The sequence below is a fragment of the Myxocyprinus asiaticus genome, chromosome 31 (assembly GCF_019703515.2).
Source record: "Myxocyprinus asiaticus isolate MX2 ecotype Aquarium Trade chromosome 31, UBuf_Myxa_2, whole genome shotgun sequence".
Taxonomy (NCBI): Eukaryota; Metazoa; Chordata; class Actinopteri; order Cypriniformes; family Catostomidae; genus Myxocyprinus; species Myxocyprinus asiaticus.
In genome coordinates this window covers 19990710-20003839 of record NC_059374.1, presented here as the reverse complement: position 1 = coordinate 20003839, position 13130 = coordinate 19990710, and the positions used below count along the sequence as shown (strand labels likewise).

General features: G+C 35.8%; 1 protein-coding gene across 1 annotated transcript; it reads left to right on the top strand.

The window, feature by feature from the left end:
• Positions 1-2920: 2920 nt before the first annotated feature.
• LOC127422407 (coatomer subunit delta-like) lies at positions 2921-13130 on the top strand. The gene is made up of 10 exons (XM_051665898.1): positions 2921-3116; positions 4129-4392; positions 4525-4704; positions 8092-8291; positions 8363-8527; positions 9072-9237; positions 9696-9843; positions 10703-10811; positions 10909-11113; positions 12006-13130. Exons 1-10 carry the CDS (start codon positions 3114-3116, stop codon positions 12093-12095), a joined length of 1530 nt encoding a protein of 509 aa, XP_051521858.1. The 5' UTR covers positions 2921-3113; the 3' UTR covers positions 12096-13130.

Below are 13130 nucleotides of genomic sequence, written 5' to 3'. Positions count from 1 at the left end.
CTCCTCCATCTTCACCCCTCCCTTTCACACAGAGCGGTGGGCTCCTGGATGGGGGGGATGGGTGTGGGCAGACTAAAAAAGTAGGCGTCTCCGGGCTGTGTCTGTGTGAAAATTATACAATTCAACTGTCATAATGCAGGTTCTGATTTGTGCATTGGATTCACATTTGAATGTGAATCACATTTCATACTGTCATATTATATCGAAAAGAAAGAGAGAGAAGACATGAGAGGGAGAGTGGAAGAGAGAGAGAGAGAGAGAGAGAGAGAGAGAGAGAGATGGTTGACTATTACCACGTCAGCTTTCAATTTAAGTGGAAAATGTATGAAAATACAAGAGATACACTCACCAAGCACTTTATTAGGAAGACCTGTACACCTACTTATAAATGTGATTATCTAATCAGCCAATCATGTGGCAGCAGTGCAATGCATAAAATCATGTAGATACGGGTCAGGAGCTTCAGTTAATGTTCACATGAATCATCAGAATGGGGGAAAAATGTGATCTCATTGATGAACATTGATAACATTGATGAACACTGACGCATTGTTTCATTAAGCGGAATGAATATCCATTCTGTGCATGTTTAAAAGGGGCCTTATGTTTTAATAATTATTGAAATCACACTGCCAGACTACTTACCCACTTATTTCTCTGACATATTGAAGGGCATCCTTAGACTGCAGTCACAGCAACAACTTTTTTAATTTTAATTTTATCTTATGATTATTTGATATACTGTATAGAACCTGCTGCCATTATAAGAATAGTAAGTTCTATGTTCTCAAAAAAATCATTTTATGATTTACGCATTTCAGTTTCATTGAGTAATCTTTAATACAATTTAATTAAAAAACTAAATATTTTAAGTTTCTTTAATTTAATTTCATTAATCATCACGCAATTCAGTTGTATGGAATTTTGTTATGAAATTGAAATGCTTAAATCTTAACAATAGGCAAAAATTGGGGGGGTGTTTGTTTTGATTATTGGGGGTTAGATTCCACTTGCAATCTACGCCCCTGACCAGAGGACTTATTGAGAGCTGATTGAAAGCGGATTACCAATCCTGCTGATTACTGCAGTCCCATCCATTTTAGGCCATAATACTGTCTTTCTGCCTGAGTCCCGTCCAGGGCACGAGGAGTGGAATCCATCCTGGCATGAGGGGATGTGGCCAGTTGACATGAAGGCTTCATTCAAAACCATTCAAACTTAGCCAGGCAAATCTTTTTCCAGGCTTGTGAGCAGAGGGGCATTAACACTATTCAGATACCAGTGTTGTATGATCTCAGAGAGAGTGAAGGGTGATTAATTAGTGTTTTGTTTGAATGAGCCAGTGGGGAACAGGGCAGCATAAAACACTTTACCTCATAACAGGAGAAGGATCAGTGGGAGACTGGGTAGGTAGCTGACACACGGTTTCAGGTTGGACATGTTGCAGATCCACTGTCAACTCCAACCACTCTGCTGTGATACAATGGACATTCCTATTTGACACACCATCCTATTGCCGGCACTTTTTCAGTATTTTGGAGAACACCTACCTGACAGTGAACTTTTTTCACCCTTCTACATCATGTTTTACTATCATCTTTATTTTTGGCACTTTCCATATTTGTGGGACAGTGGAATGTCAGAGGTAAGTAAACCTCCTTGCAAACTGTTCCCTCTATTTATATAGATCTATAGCATTTGCTTTAGCAACAAATTCCATAGTCTATAAAGTAAATAATTCAATAATATAGCCATAATGGATTTCGAAGAGGACTGTGTATGTGTTTAGTGTTTTTGCTAAATTTTCATTGCAAGACATTTTTCTGATCCACAGGTGTGAACAGATAGAGATCAACCTGGATGTGAAGCATTTCTCTCCAGAGGAACTGACAGTTATGGTCAATGATGATTATGTTGAGATTCGTGGAAAACATGATGTAAGACAGGTTACAAAACACATTTTATAAACATTTTCTCTTTTTTTGGGGGGGGGGGGGGGGGTTGCTTTTATGTTATTAATTAATCTGGGTATTTGTTAATAGCAGTTTTTTACAACAATATCAGATGTTTCAATATTAACTATTTATGTTTTATAAGGAGACCTAATTTATAGGTATTATTATGTACTTTGGTTGTTATCTACCTTTAAAGGGATATTTCACCTAAAAATTTAAATTCTCTCATCATTTACTCACCTTCATGCCATCCCTGATGTGTATGACTTTCTTTCTTCTGCTGAACACAAACGAAGATTTTTAGAAGAATATCTCAGCTCTGTAGGTCCATACAATGCAAGTGAATGGTGACCAGAACAGCAGATAAAGTCAGTTTAAAAGTAATCCAAATGACTCCAGTGGTTAAATCCATATCTTCTGAAGCGATATGATAGGTGTGGGTGTGAAACAGATCAAAATTTAAGTCATTTTTACTATATTTCTCTACTTTCACTTTCACATTCTTCTTCTTTTGTTTTTGGCAATTTGCATTCTTTGTGCATCGCCACCTGCTGGACAGGTAGGAGAATTTGTTGTAAAAAAAAAAAGGGACTTAAATATTGATAATCTGAACCACGTTTCTCACCCACACCTATCCTATTACTTCAGAAGGCATGGATTAAAGGACTGGAGTTTTATAGATTACTTTTATGCTGCCTGTTTGTGCTTTTTGGACCTTCAAAGTTCTGGTCACCATTCACTTGCATTGTATGGACCTACAGAGCTGAGATATTCTTCAAAAATATTTGTTTGTATTTACCAGAAGAAAGAAATATCATACACATCAGGGATTGCATGAGGGTGAGTAAATGATGAGAGAATTTTCATTTTGTTTGAACTATCCCTTTAAGGTTGTGCGGTTTGCAGGTTGTTCTCCACCGCTAGATGTCGTCATCTTCCCCCGCATCAGCTCTCATCTACCCCTGACACACCGCTACTTTTTCCGGTTGGACTCTGGAGACGTGGCTCTGTTTTTTCCAATATTACGAGTCAAGCTACATGCCACCGTTTGAACAGAACACAAGTCCCCATTCAGACATTTTTTGTTTTTGAAACAGCTGGACAGACAGTGTCCGTTACTGAGTCCACGGACAGATCATCTCGTGAAAAGGAACAGAAATGGTATGACTGTTTGTTTACTGTATTTAGCAGGACGGAGCTAGCAGCTAGCATTGCAGCTCACCAGTCATACAGTCTTAAACTATCAAAACTCTTTCTCTTTCAAGTGTCACTTTCAGAAAAGTGTCTCTTTCGTCTGCCATTGGTTTTAAGGAGTCATCGAAGTATAATAACATTGTAGCTAGATAGTTTTTGGTATCTGATACAGCTAGCCAGCTAATTAAAGTATCATCAGGAATAATTATAGTTAAATTAAATGTACTGTCGGTATTTGCATATCGAAAAAATTAACAAATTAATTTATTATTTTCCTTTTTAAATGTAGATAGTTTATATATTGACTGTATATACAGCTAGCAGGATTTGACAGTATAAATGTTAAATGTACTGTATAATGCATTGTAGTGGTATATTAGAGAAATTACACTAATTATGACTGTTACAAAGTGGTTGACAGCTTCATGTATTATTAAAGGCATACACTATAACGTGAACTGGGGGGGTTTGGTGTCAGTTTTACAGGTTACCAAGATTCTTTGAAGAATTACCATTACTTTTCCAGTCATTCCCAATTACTGGATAGGGATTTTTTTTTATTACATATTTTATTAAGATTGCATTAAAAAGGGCAATTTTCCTGTGTAAAAGAAAACAAAGTCAGGAAAGCACTTGAATATACATACTTTTTAGATGTTAGTGTTTTATTGAAACAGTGAATGGAATAATGCTTTACTATTTTGGAATGTTTTTCTCACATTTAAATGCATTTCTTAGTCAGCTTTAGATGATCAAGCAGCTGTTTGACAGACCCTTACTAATGCAAACAAAACATTTGTGATGTCTCCTTCACTCACTGTATTTTAATTGATTGTCATTTTTGTTGCCATGTCATTTTTGGGTTGTTGTCAACTATTCAGCAATTCTGATGCAAATTTAGTAAGATTACATATTTAAATGTGCATTGTTTGTATAGTTTTTAGTATCAGTAATACTCATATCAATCTAACTTTTGCAGGTGCTCTTGGCAGCAGCGGTGTGCACTAAGGCAGGCAAAGCCCTAGTGTCACGACAGTTCATAGAGATGACGCGAACCCGCGTTGAGGGCCTGCTGGCTGCTTTTCCCAAACTGATGAGCACAGGAAAAGAACACACTTTTGTGGAAACAGACAGTGTACGCTATGTCTACCAGCCCCTGGAAAAACTCTATATGGTTCTCATTACTACAAAAAACAGCAACATTCTGGAAGACTTGGAGACGTTACGGCTTTTCTCCCGAGTGGTAAAGCTTCTTTTTTTCTGTATAGTAAACTTTACATTACTTTTTAATTCCAGAATGTGTTGTAGCTCTCCAAACGTAATGCTGATGTATTCTGAATAAATGATGCGTCTCCGTCTGTCCTTGAATATTCAGATCCCTGAGTATTGCCGCGTGCTGGAGGAGGGGGAGATCTCAGAGCACTGTTTTGATCTCATATTTGCATTTGATGAGATCGTAGCGCTGGGCTACAGGGAGAACGTCAACCTGGCGCAGATTCGCACTTTTACTGAGATGGACTCTCATGAAGAGAAAGTCTTCAGGGCAGTCAGAGAGGTGAGATATTCCCTTTAGTTTGATGAAACATTTGATGCAATATTGCTCTATGCTTTAAAGGAATCATTCTCCCAAAAAAAATTATTATGTCATTATTTACTCCCCCTCATGTCATTCCAAACCTGTATGCTGTTCTGTTGAACACAAAAGAATTTTAAAGCAGCTCTTTTCCATACAATGACACCCCAAAAAGGTCTAAACTATAAAATTAGTCCATATCAGGGGTTTTCAAACTTTTTGATGACAAGGACTAGGGCTGGGCAAAAAATAGATTTTTCGATTATTTGATTGATTTATTTTTTATTTGGTCGATTCGATATAGATTCTCAAAAGCCATGGATCGATCATTTAATGTATGCAAGTCTCCACGACAAAGAGTGGAAATCATTCACATTTGAAACCAAATTTTGTGCTATGCAACTGAAAATGTATATATTTGGCAACTGACTGGTAAATGTTTAGATGTCACTCACCAGTGATTGTGTAGATTAGTGGTGGAGTATTCAGCAGTGAAATCCTTTTACTGTGTGTTGAGAGTAAAAGTTGTTCCGTGTAATGTGTGTCCAAAGATGAGAATCACGCAAAACAGTCAAAATAGTCTATACAAATCTGCATTGGGGGCCCAGAGATAGCCAAAGCAGTGGTGTCTGAGGGATCTTCTACCAAAATATTTTATAGAGTTTATCAATCAATTGCAGTTGGATATGAATGTTAAAAGATCATCTGTTCGTTTAGAAGCATAATGACAGCATATCATTTTTACATTCAAATTATTTTTAGATAGCAAGTATGGAGGCATAGAAGCCCTTGTGACTGAGGAATGATACTGTATGGGGGTTCAGGGGTATCCCTTGAGAGAGAGATGTTAAAGTCTGAATAGACCATTTTTATATTTTCATTAAAGGGAGAAAGACTAGGCTACAAACTAGTAATTTTATTGCCTTTTCATCCATGCCAGAGATGATCACATCTGATTCATTTCACAAAATTAGAACAGAAATCTATTTGTTTATTATTAAAGGCTCGTAACATGCTGATTAATAATGCTAAATTTAGAAAGACAAAACATTATGGTTTAAAAGCGCTCTGGAACCACATTAACTTATGCGGCGCCTCATTTCTACTCCCATGCGGGGAAAAGAGGCAACGTGTGCAGAGCGGGACAGGGCACAAATGAGGCGTGTTCGGTGCTAGAGAAAAATATTCAAGAATACAGTGCAGAATGATCAGATCTGGTGTACACAGCACCGTTGTTTTGTCACACTGCTCACTAGAGACGATGAGAGGGCGCAACTGTAATCATGATGTCTTGCGGTGTAGAATACTGGCATAGCCTAATCGTTAGCAAGGCAGCTGACGTTAGCAACTTCATACAGTCTGAGAAAGCAGAACTGCTTGCGTTTGTAGCGACACGCACCTAATCGTCTAGATGTAGAACACAGGCTATCAAAAATTACTCAAAAGTTTATCATCGATATCGTGGATTTTTTTAAACGAGATAAATATAGAGGTAATTTTATCGCCCAGCCCTATAATCAGGCATAGCACAGATGAGATAAAGCCGTTTGATTCTCTCTCATTAACATGCGCTAACTTAAAGACGCTGTGTACAAAAATGCAGAATTTCCATAAAGAGACAGTTCCGGTTTTTAGCACGTGTTCTACAAATCAGTATAAATACTTGTAAATTATGCTGTACAAATATGCAAATTAAACAATAAAAATGTAACAAAATATAATATATGCAATATAATATCATATTTATTGATTAAATACCTTTTTATATGTTGTACTTCTAAAATGTGTCCAAAATGATGAAAACTACTAAAATATAATTAGTAAAATTAATATTTTCTTAATGCACCTAGTTAAATGTTCCCGTTTATAATTAACAAATTTAACTGAAAGAGAATTTATTTAATATGTATGCAAAAGGGACATTATAACTGAAATATACCCATATGAATCGATATCAAATCGGAATCGAATTGAGAGCTTGTGAATCGGAATCGAATTGAGAGCTTGTGAATCGGAATCGAATTGAGAGCTTGTGAATCGGAATCGAATTGAGAGCTTGTGAATCGGAATCGAATTGAGAGCTGGAATTGAGAGCTTGTGAATCGGAATCGAATTGAGAGCTTGTGAATCGGAATCGAATTGAGAGCTTGTGAATCGGAATCGAATTGAGAGCTGGAATTGAGAGCTTGTGAATCGGAATCGAATTGAGAGCTTGTGAATCGGAATCGAATTGAGAGCTTGTGAATCGGAATCGAATTGAGAGCTTGTGAATCGGAATCGAATTGAGAGCTTGTGAATCGGAATCGAATTGAGAGCTGGAATTGAGAGCTTGTGAATCGGAATGAAATTGAGAGCTTGTGAATCGGAATCGAATTGAGAGCTTGTGAATCGGAATCGAATTGAGAGCTTGTGAATCGGAATCGAATTGAGAGCTTGTGAATCGGAATCGAATCGGGAAATCTTTATTGATACCCAGCCCTACCAAGGACCCACAGATATGATGATACCCTTGCAAAGGACCTCCTGTTTGAGAAAAATAGTAAACATGATATTATAAAGACATGTTGTTTGCAAAATTAAATAACTGGCTTTTTTTAGTGCCATTGTACTAAAGAAAAATTAATCATTAAAATTGTATATGCAAAACATTTACTTTTTATTAAGTTGACAGTGTGTCTATTATAGTAATGTAAGATGTTTTAACCTGAAGAGAAAATTTTTGAATATAATTCAAATGTATTTGTGTAGTTCTTTTCACAATAAATATTGTTTCAAAGCTGCTTTATAGAGAATAGTGAAGTACATTTCTTCCAATTAAGACATTTTTGTTCATTATATATGAATAATGTTTTGATCCCTTACTGTTTAAATAATGACTGTCAATAGAATAAAATAATTGCTATTAATCTCATGCTCTCAGAATGAAATGGTCATAATTTCAAATAATGTAGAAATGTTTGCTCTCCCCCTAACACACCTTTGCGGACCCCTGGGGGTTCCCGGACACAAGTTTGAAAACCCCTGGTCCAGATTACTCAAACTATATTCCAAGTCATCTGAAGCTGTACGATAGCTTCGTGTGAAAAACTGACTGAAATTTAAGTCATTATTCACTGATGCATTGGTGCTTTTATAATGCTTTTTTTGTCCTTTTTGGAGCTTGACAGATGTGTTCACTTTAAACTCTCATTGTATTTAAATTAGCTGTGTGACAGTTCTTTAACTTTCTCCTTTTGGGTTCCACGGGGAAAAAAATAACAGTATGCAGGTTTGGAATGACATGAGGGTGAGTAAATAAGGGCAGAATTTTCATTTTTAAAGTCTGAATCAAGCAAGTGCAGATTTTTTCTAAATCTTCCACTTCTTCAGACCCAAGAAAGAGAGGCAAAGGCTGAGATGAAACGGAAGGCCAAAGAGTTGCAGCGAGCAAGACAAGATGCCGAACGTTCAGGAAAGAAAGCACCAGGCTTTGGAGGTTTTGGAAACTCAGGAATGAGCAGTGTCACATCTTCCATCATCACAGATACAATTGAACAAGAGAAGCCTAAAATGGCACCTGCTCCAGTCAGGTATGAGCTTTAACTGCATCAAATCATCTGAACACATTAGCAGAAGTTAATCACTCTTGTGTTTCCTGTAGGCCCAGTGGTCCAAGTAAAGCACTTAAGCTGGGTGTTAAAGGAAAAGAGGTGGATAACTTTGTGGACAAACTGAAGTCTGAGGGAGAGCACATTGTCACATCCAGTGTAGGAAGGAAAGCAGCAGAGGCATCTAAAGTCCTTCAGCCTCCAGTGAATATAGAGAGGTATCACATGCTGTTTTTTTTAAGCATCTTTCACATCTTGCCCCCTTTATTTTATGTTACATGTTGGATTGCACAGCCTGTGGGGCTCTTAACATGTAATCAACTGTAATAGTTTATTTACATACTCCATAAATAATTATGAAATGTAATATTTCTAATAAAATATATAAGATAACCATGTGCAAAACTTAATTTGTCTTCACATTGTAATTGTATTATAGACTCAGTATTAAAGATAGTAAAAAAAAATATTACAGTATAGTATTAAAAAAAATAAATAAAAAAAAAAATGTATTTTTTGGTTTTGTTACAAAGATATTTATTTTACATGTTTTGTTGGACTGTGATCACTTTATTTAAAAATGGGCATATATATCCAAATCCCTTCCTAAAGGAAAAAAATATGTTGGAAAATTAGAAATATAAGAACTTTATTGCAATTTATCGTCTAATATCACTTGTCATGTAATAAACAGTTATGTGTATTTTCAGCTCATCCCTATTATTAATGGTAATTGTGACCTTTATTCCCTGTCTTCATCAGTGTACATCTGAGGGTGGAGGAGAAGATCTCTCTTACCTGTGGTCGGGATGGTGGGCTGCAGAACATTGAGGTTCTGGGTATGATCACTCTGACGGTTACAGATGAAAAATGTGGCCGCATTTTCATATTCGTCAACAACAATGACAAGAAAGAAGCCCAATTACAGGTGTGTGACACACTTAGGATCTGTATCATTATCAAAGGACAGTGCCTCAAAAATAATGTGCTGTTCAATAATCGATATATCGATATTTTATGACATGCCTAATTACAACATGAAACGGCAAGGTTTCAAGGCAAGGCAAGGTGACTGGTAGTTTTCACAACCCATGTTTACTGGGTTTTAATCAACTAGAAATTTGTGGAAAGATGTATTGTCAATGTCAGCTGAGCGATCAACTTGAATTGACCGTAATTCTATCCCTCAAAACCTTATTTTTGTTTGTCAAATTAAAAATTGCATTTACACCATCTAAGGTCTACATTACCAGAAATTCAAAAAAGCATTATTTTTATTATTTTATTTTTTTAGAAGAACAGTAATCTTGAATCATTTGTCTTGACCTTGTGTTCTTTTTTTAGAAGATCAGAAAATGCTGATATGTTGTTTTTTCTGTCCTTCAGACTCACCCTCATGTCGATAAGAAGTTGTTTACCACAGAATCCCTGATCGGTCTGAAAAATCAGGAGAAGTTCTTCCCTCTCAACACTGATCTGGGAGTTCTCAAGTGGAGATTACAGAGCACAGATGAGTCCCTTATTCCTTTAACCAGTGAGTCTTCTCTTACATCAACACTTTATATAGAACTAAATAAGATATTTAACACAAGGATTATGTGTAGCAACTAGGGATGCACCGATGTATCGGCTGCAGATATTTATTGGCCAATTATTGACCAAATTAAAACCATCGATATATCAGTAATAAGCATGAAAACACCAATATGAAAAACCGATAGTTTATTTATAATTTGTAACACTTTGTAAAAACTCCTTGGCACTTCTAAGAACATGTAATATTTAGTGCTGTCAGTCGTTTCCAATTTTTTTATTGCGATTAATCGCATTTTTTGTAGTTAAATCGCGATTAATCGCGGATTTTAAAAATGCTGAAATTTGACTCTAAATGTACTTCTTTTTCTGTTAAAATGCATGTATTTCCTTCTTAGGTAAGAAAATTACAAATTTGTAACAGTTTTATCTTTTTATCTTGTATGTACCTTTCACTATGGCTTTCTTTAAAATTCAGGCCTGTCATGTGTTCAGCAGATTCAGTGTTCAATGGAAATTATTTATTGTTAGAACAGCGAAAAAGCTTTTATACCTCTTTGTATTCCTAAGTAAAACAGTGATCTGATGACAAAATATTGGTATCTGTATCATTATCAGCCTATATTATTTTATATATATATATATATATATATATATATATATATATATATATATATATATATATATATATATATACTATTTTTTTTTTTTTTTTAAACCAGTATAGTATCTGCCAAAAATTTTCATATCGGTGCATCCCTGGTAGAAACACTTTCACGAAATATTAGTCTTATTTTTAGCTTAAATTCCACTCTGGACTTCAATTCCATTAATAGAAGTGTTGACTGTTGTTTCCTCAGTTAACTGCTGGCCATCAGAAAGTGGAAGTGGCTGTGACGTCAATATTGAGTATGAGCTTCAGGATGAGGCACTTGAGCTCAATGATGTTGTCATTACTATTCCTGTGCCGTAAGTGCCTATTCATATTCCGTGCAATCATTGTGTAAACAAGTTGTTTTTTACTATTTAATTTGAAAAATTGTTATATATACTTTGGATTATGCAGGTCAGGTGTAGGTGCTCCTGTGATTGGTGATCTGGACGGGCAGTATAACCATGATAGCAGGAAAAACATCCTTGAATGGTCGCTGCCTGTTATTGATGAGAAGAACAGGAGTGGCAGTCTGGAATTCAGTATAGCTGGCAAACCCAATGATTTCTTCCCAATCAATGTTTCTTTTGTCTCCAAACGCAACTTTTGTGACATTCAGGTAAGCTGGGCAATATTGTCAATGTTTCTTAATACAAACCAGCAATAATTTCATTATTATACAATAGACAGTGTTCCCACAGTCATGGAAAACGTGGAAATGTTACGGAAGTTGAAGATTGTGTTTTTAAGGCCTGGAAAAGTCATGGAAATCAGGAATATCTCAAGTCAAATCAATTTCTATAGTGATTATACATATTGGCTTGCAAGCCGAAATGATATCTGATTGGTGAGTGAATCGTGTTTTTAAAGGAATAGTTTACCCAGAAATGAAAATTCTCACATCATTTACTCATTCTCATGCCATCCCAAAACGAAGATTTTAGAAGAATATCTCAGCTCTGTAGGTCCTCACAATACAGGTGAATGGTGACCAAAATTTTGAAGGTCCAAAAGCACATAAAGGCAGCGTAAAAGTTATCCAAACGACTCCAGTGGTTAAATCCATATATTCAGAAGAGATATGATAGATGTGGGTGAGAAACAGATCAATATTTAAGACCTTTTTATAATCAATCTCCACTTTCAATTTCACTTCTTTAGTTTTTGCCGATTCGCATTCTTTGTGCATATCGCCACCTACTGGGCAGAGAGGAGAATGTATTGTAAAAAAGGACTTCTATTGGACTGTTTCTCACCCACACCTATCATATCGCTTTGCATGAGGGGGAGTAAATGATGAGAGAATTTTCATTTCACAAATCGGTCTAAATGATTCACTATCAAATCAGTCTGGTTAAAAAAATAAGATTTTAAAAAGATCTCTATTCAGTGATCACAAATGCCTGGAAAAGTCATGGAAATTCATTGTTCAAAAAGGATGGGAACCCTAAATAGAAACTAGTAAAAGTGAGAAAGAGCATGGCTTTATATCTGTTGTTCTGTTTCTGCAGGTAGGAAAGGTGACGCATGTAGAAGGAGGCAGTCCAGTCAAATTCTCCACTGAGACTTCATTTGTTGTGGACAAGTATGAGATCCTGTAAATGTTTCCAGGAGGAAGACCTGCCAGCAAGCTTAACAGTTCAAAGACTGTGCTGTACATTTAACAGAACTTTCAAAAACATCTTCTAAAGTAGGCTGCTGTATTTCTGTTTGTCTGGAAAAGGAAAATAGTCTGCCTTTGTATATACTGGTCTCTCAGCTGCCAGTACAGACACAGGAGAGTGAAATACAGCCCTGCACCTGAAGACATCAAGGGAAGATCAGTATCCAGCATACAGCAGATGTATAATAAGACCGAACCAATAAGAACCCTCATAACCCTTGAAAAATAAATAAATAAAAGAATTAGATGATTGCACACTTTGCTGCATGGATAAACCTTTTTATTTGTGACCTAATTGAGATTTGCACACACCAACGGATCAAAAAGTAAATGCTGGTTCTTTATGGAAACTTAAACAGACCTAACATTGTAGTACCAAATGAATGTGTGTGTCTTTGATGATTAAATCAGTTGTGTTCGTGCAATGCTCTTGTGCTGTACTACCTAAGAACTGACACTGCATTAAATGTGCAGCCCAAATTCAGATACCAAGATACCGAAATACCGATTACTAAAGTGCTCTGCTCTTCAGCTTTTATTTCATCATAAGTATCAATGTCAACTTTGAGCACAGACCTCCACAACAGCTATTTGCCTTTTAGTATTTTTTCCCTTTTGTTTTCTCTTCAGTTATGTTTATGTAATCATTTGTTTAAAGATATATAAATGGATCATTTTTCAGTTTTGTATGTAATGTTACAAATTTGTGTAAACATTTCATTGCAGTCTGTTCCTTTCCTCACATGTCTTGTTTGGATAAAATGGAAATTATATTCTCTCTGGCTTTCAGGATGTTGTTAAAAACTGATTTATTTTTAGTATTTCCATAAAGTAAAATACATTTATCAATGTCAACGCACACTAAAAGATTATTATATTAATAAAGATGGAATGCCAAGGCGAGGTTTACAACATTCCATTCTGCTGTAAGATACTTATAAATACCCTTTAATCAATAAAATAATAGATTTAA

Excerpts from the sequence above, each read along its gene's own strand:
- LOC127422407 (XM_051665898.1), top strand. Across the intron at positions 8,292-8,362 it reads ATGGCACCTGCTCCAGTCAG|GCCCAGTGGTCCAAGTAAAG; the intron begins GTATGAGCTTTA and ends TGTTTCCTGTAG. Across the intron at positions 8,528-9,071 it reads CCTCCAGTGAATATAGAGAG|TGTACATCTGAGGGTGGAGG; the intron begins GTATCACATGCT and ends TGTCTTCATCAG.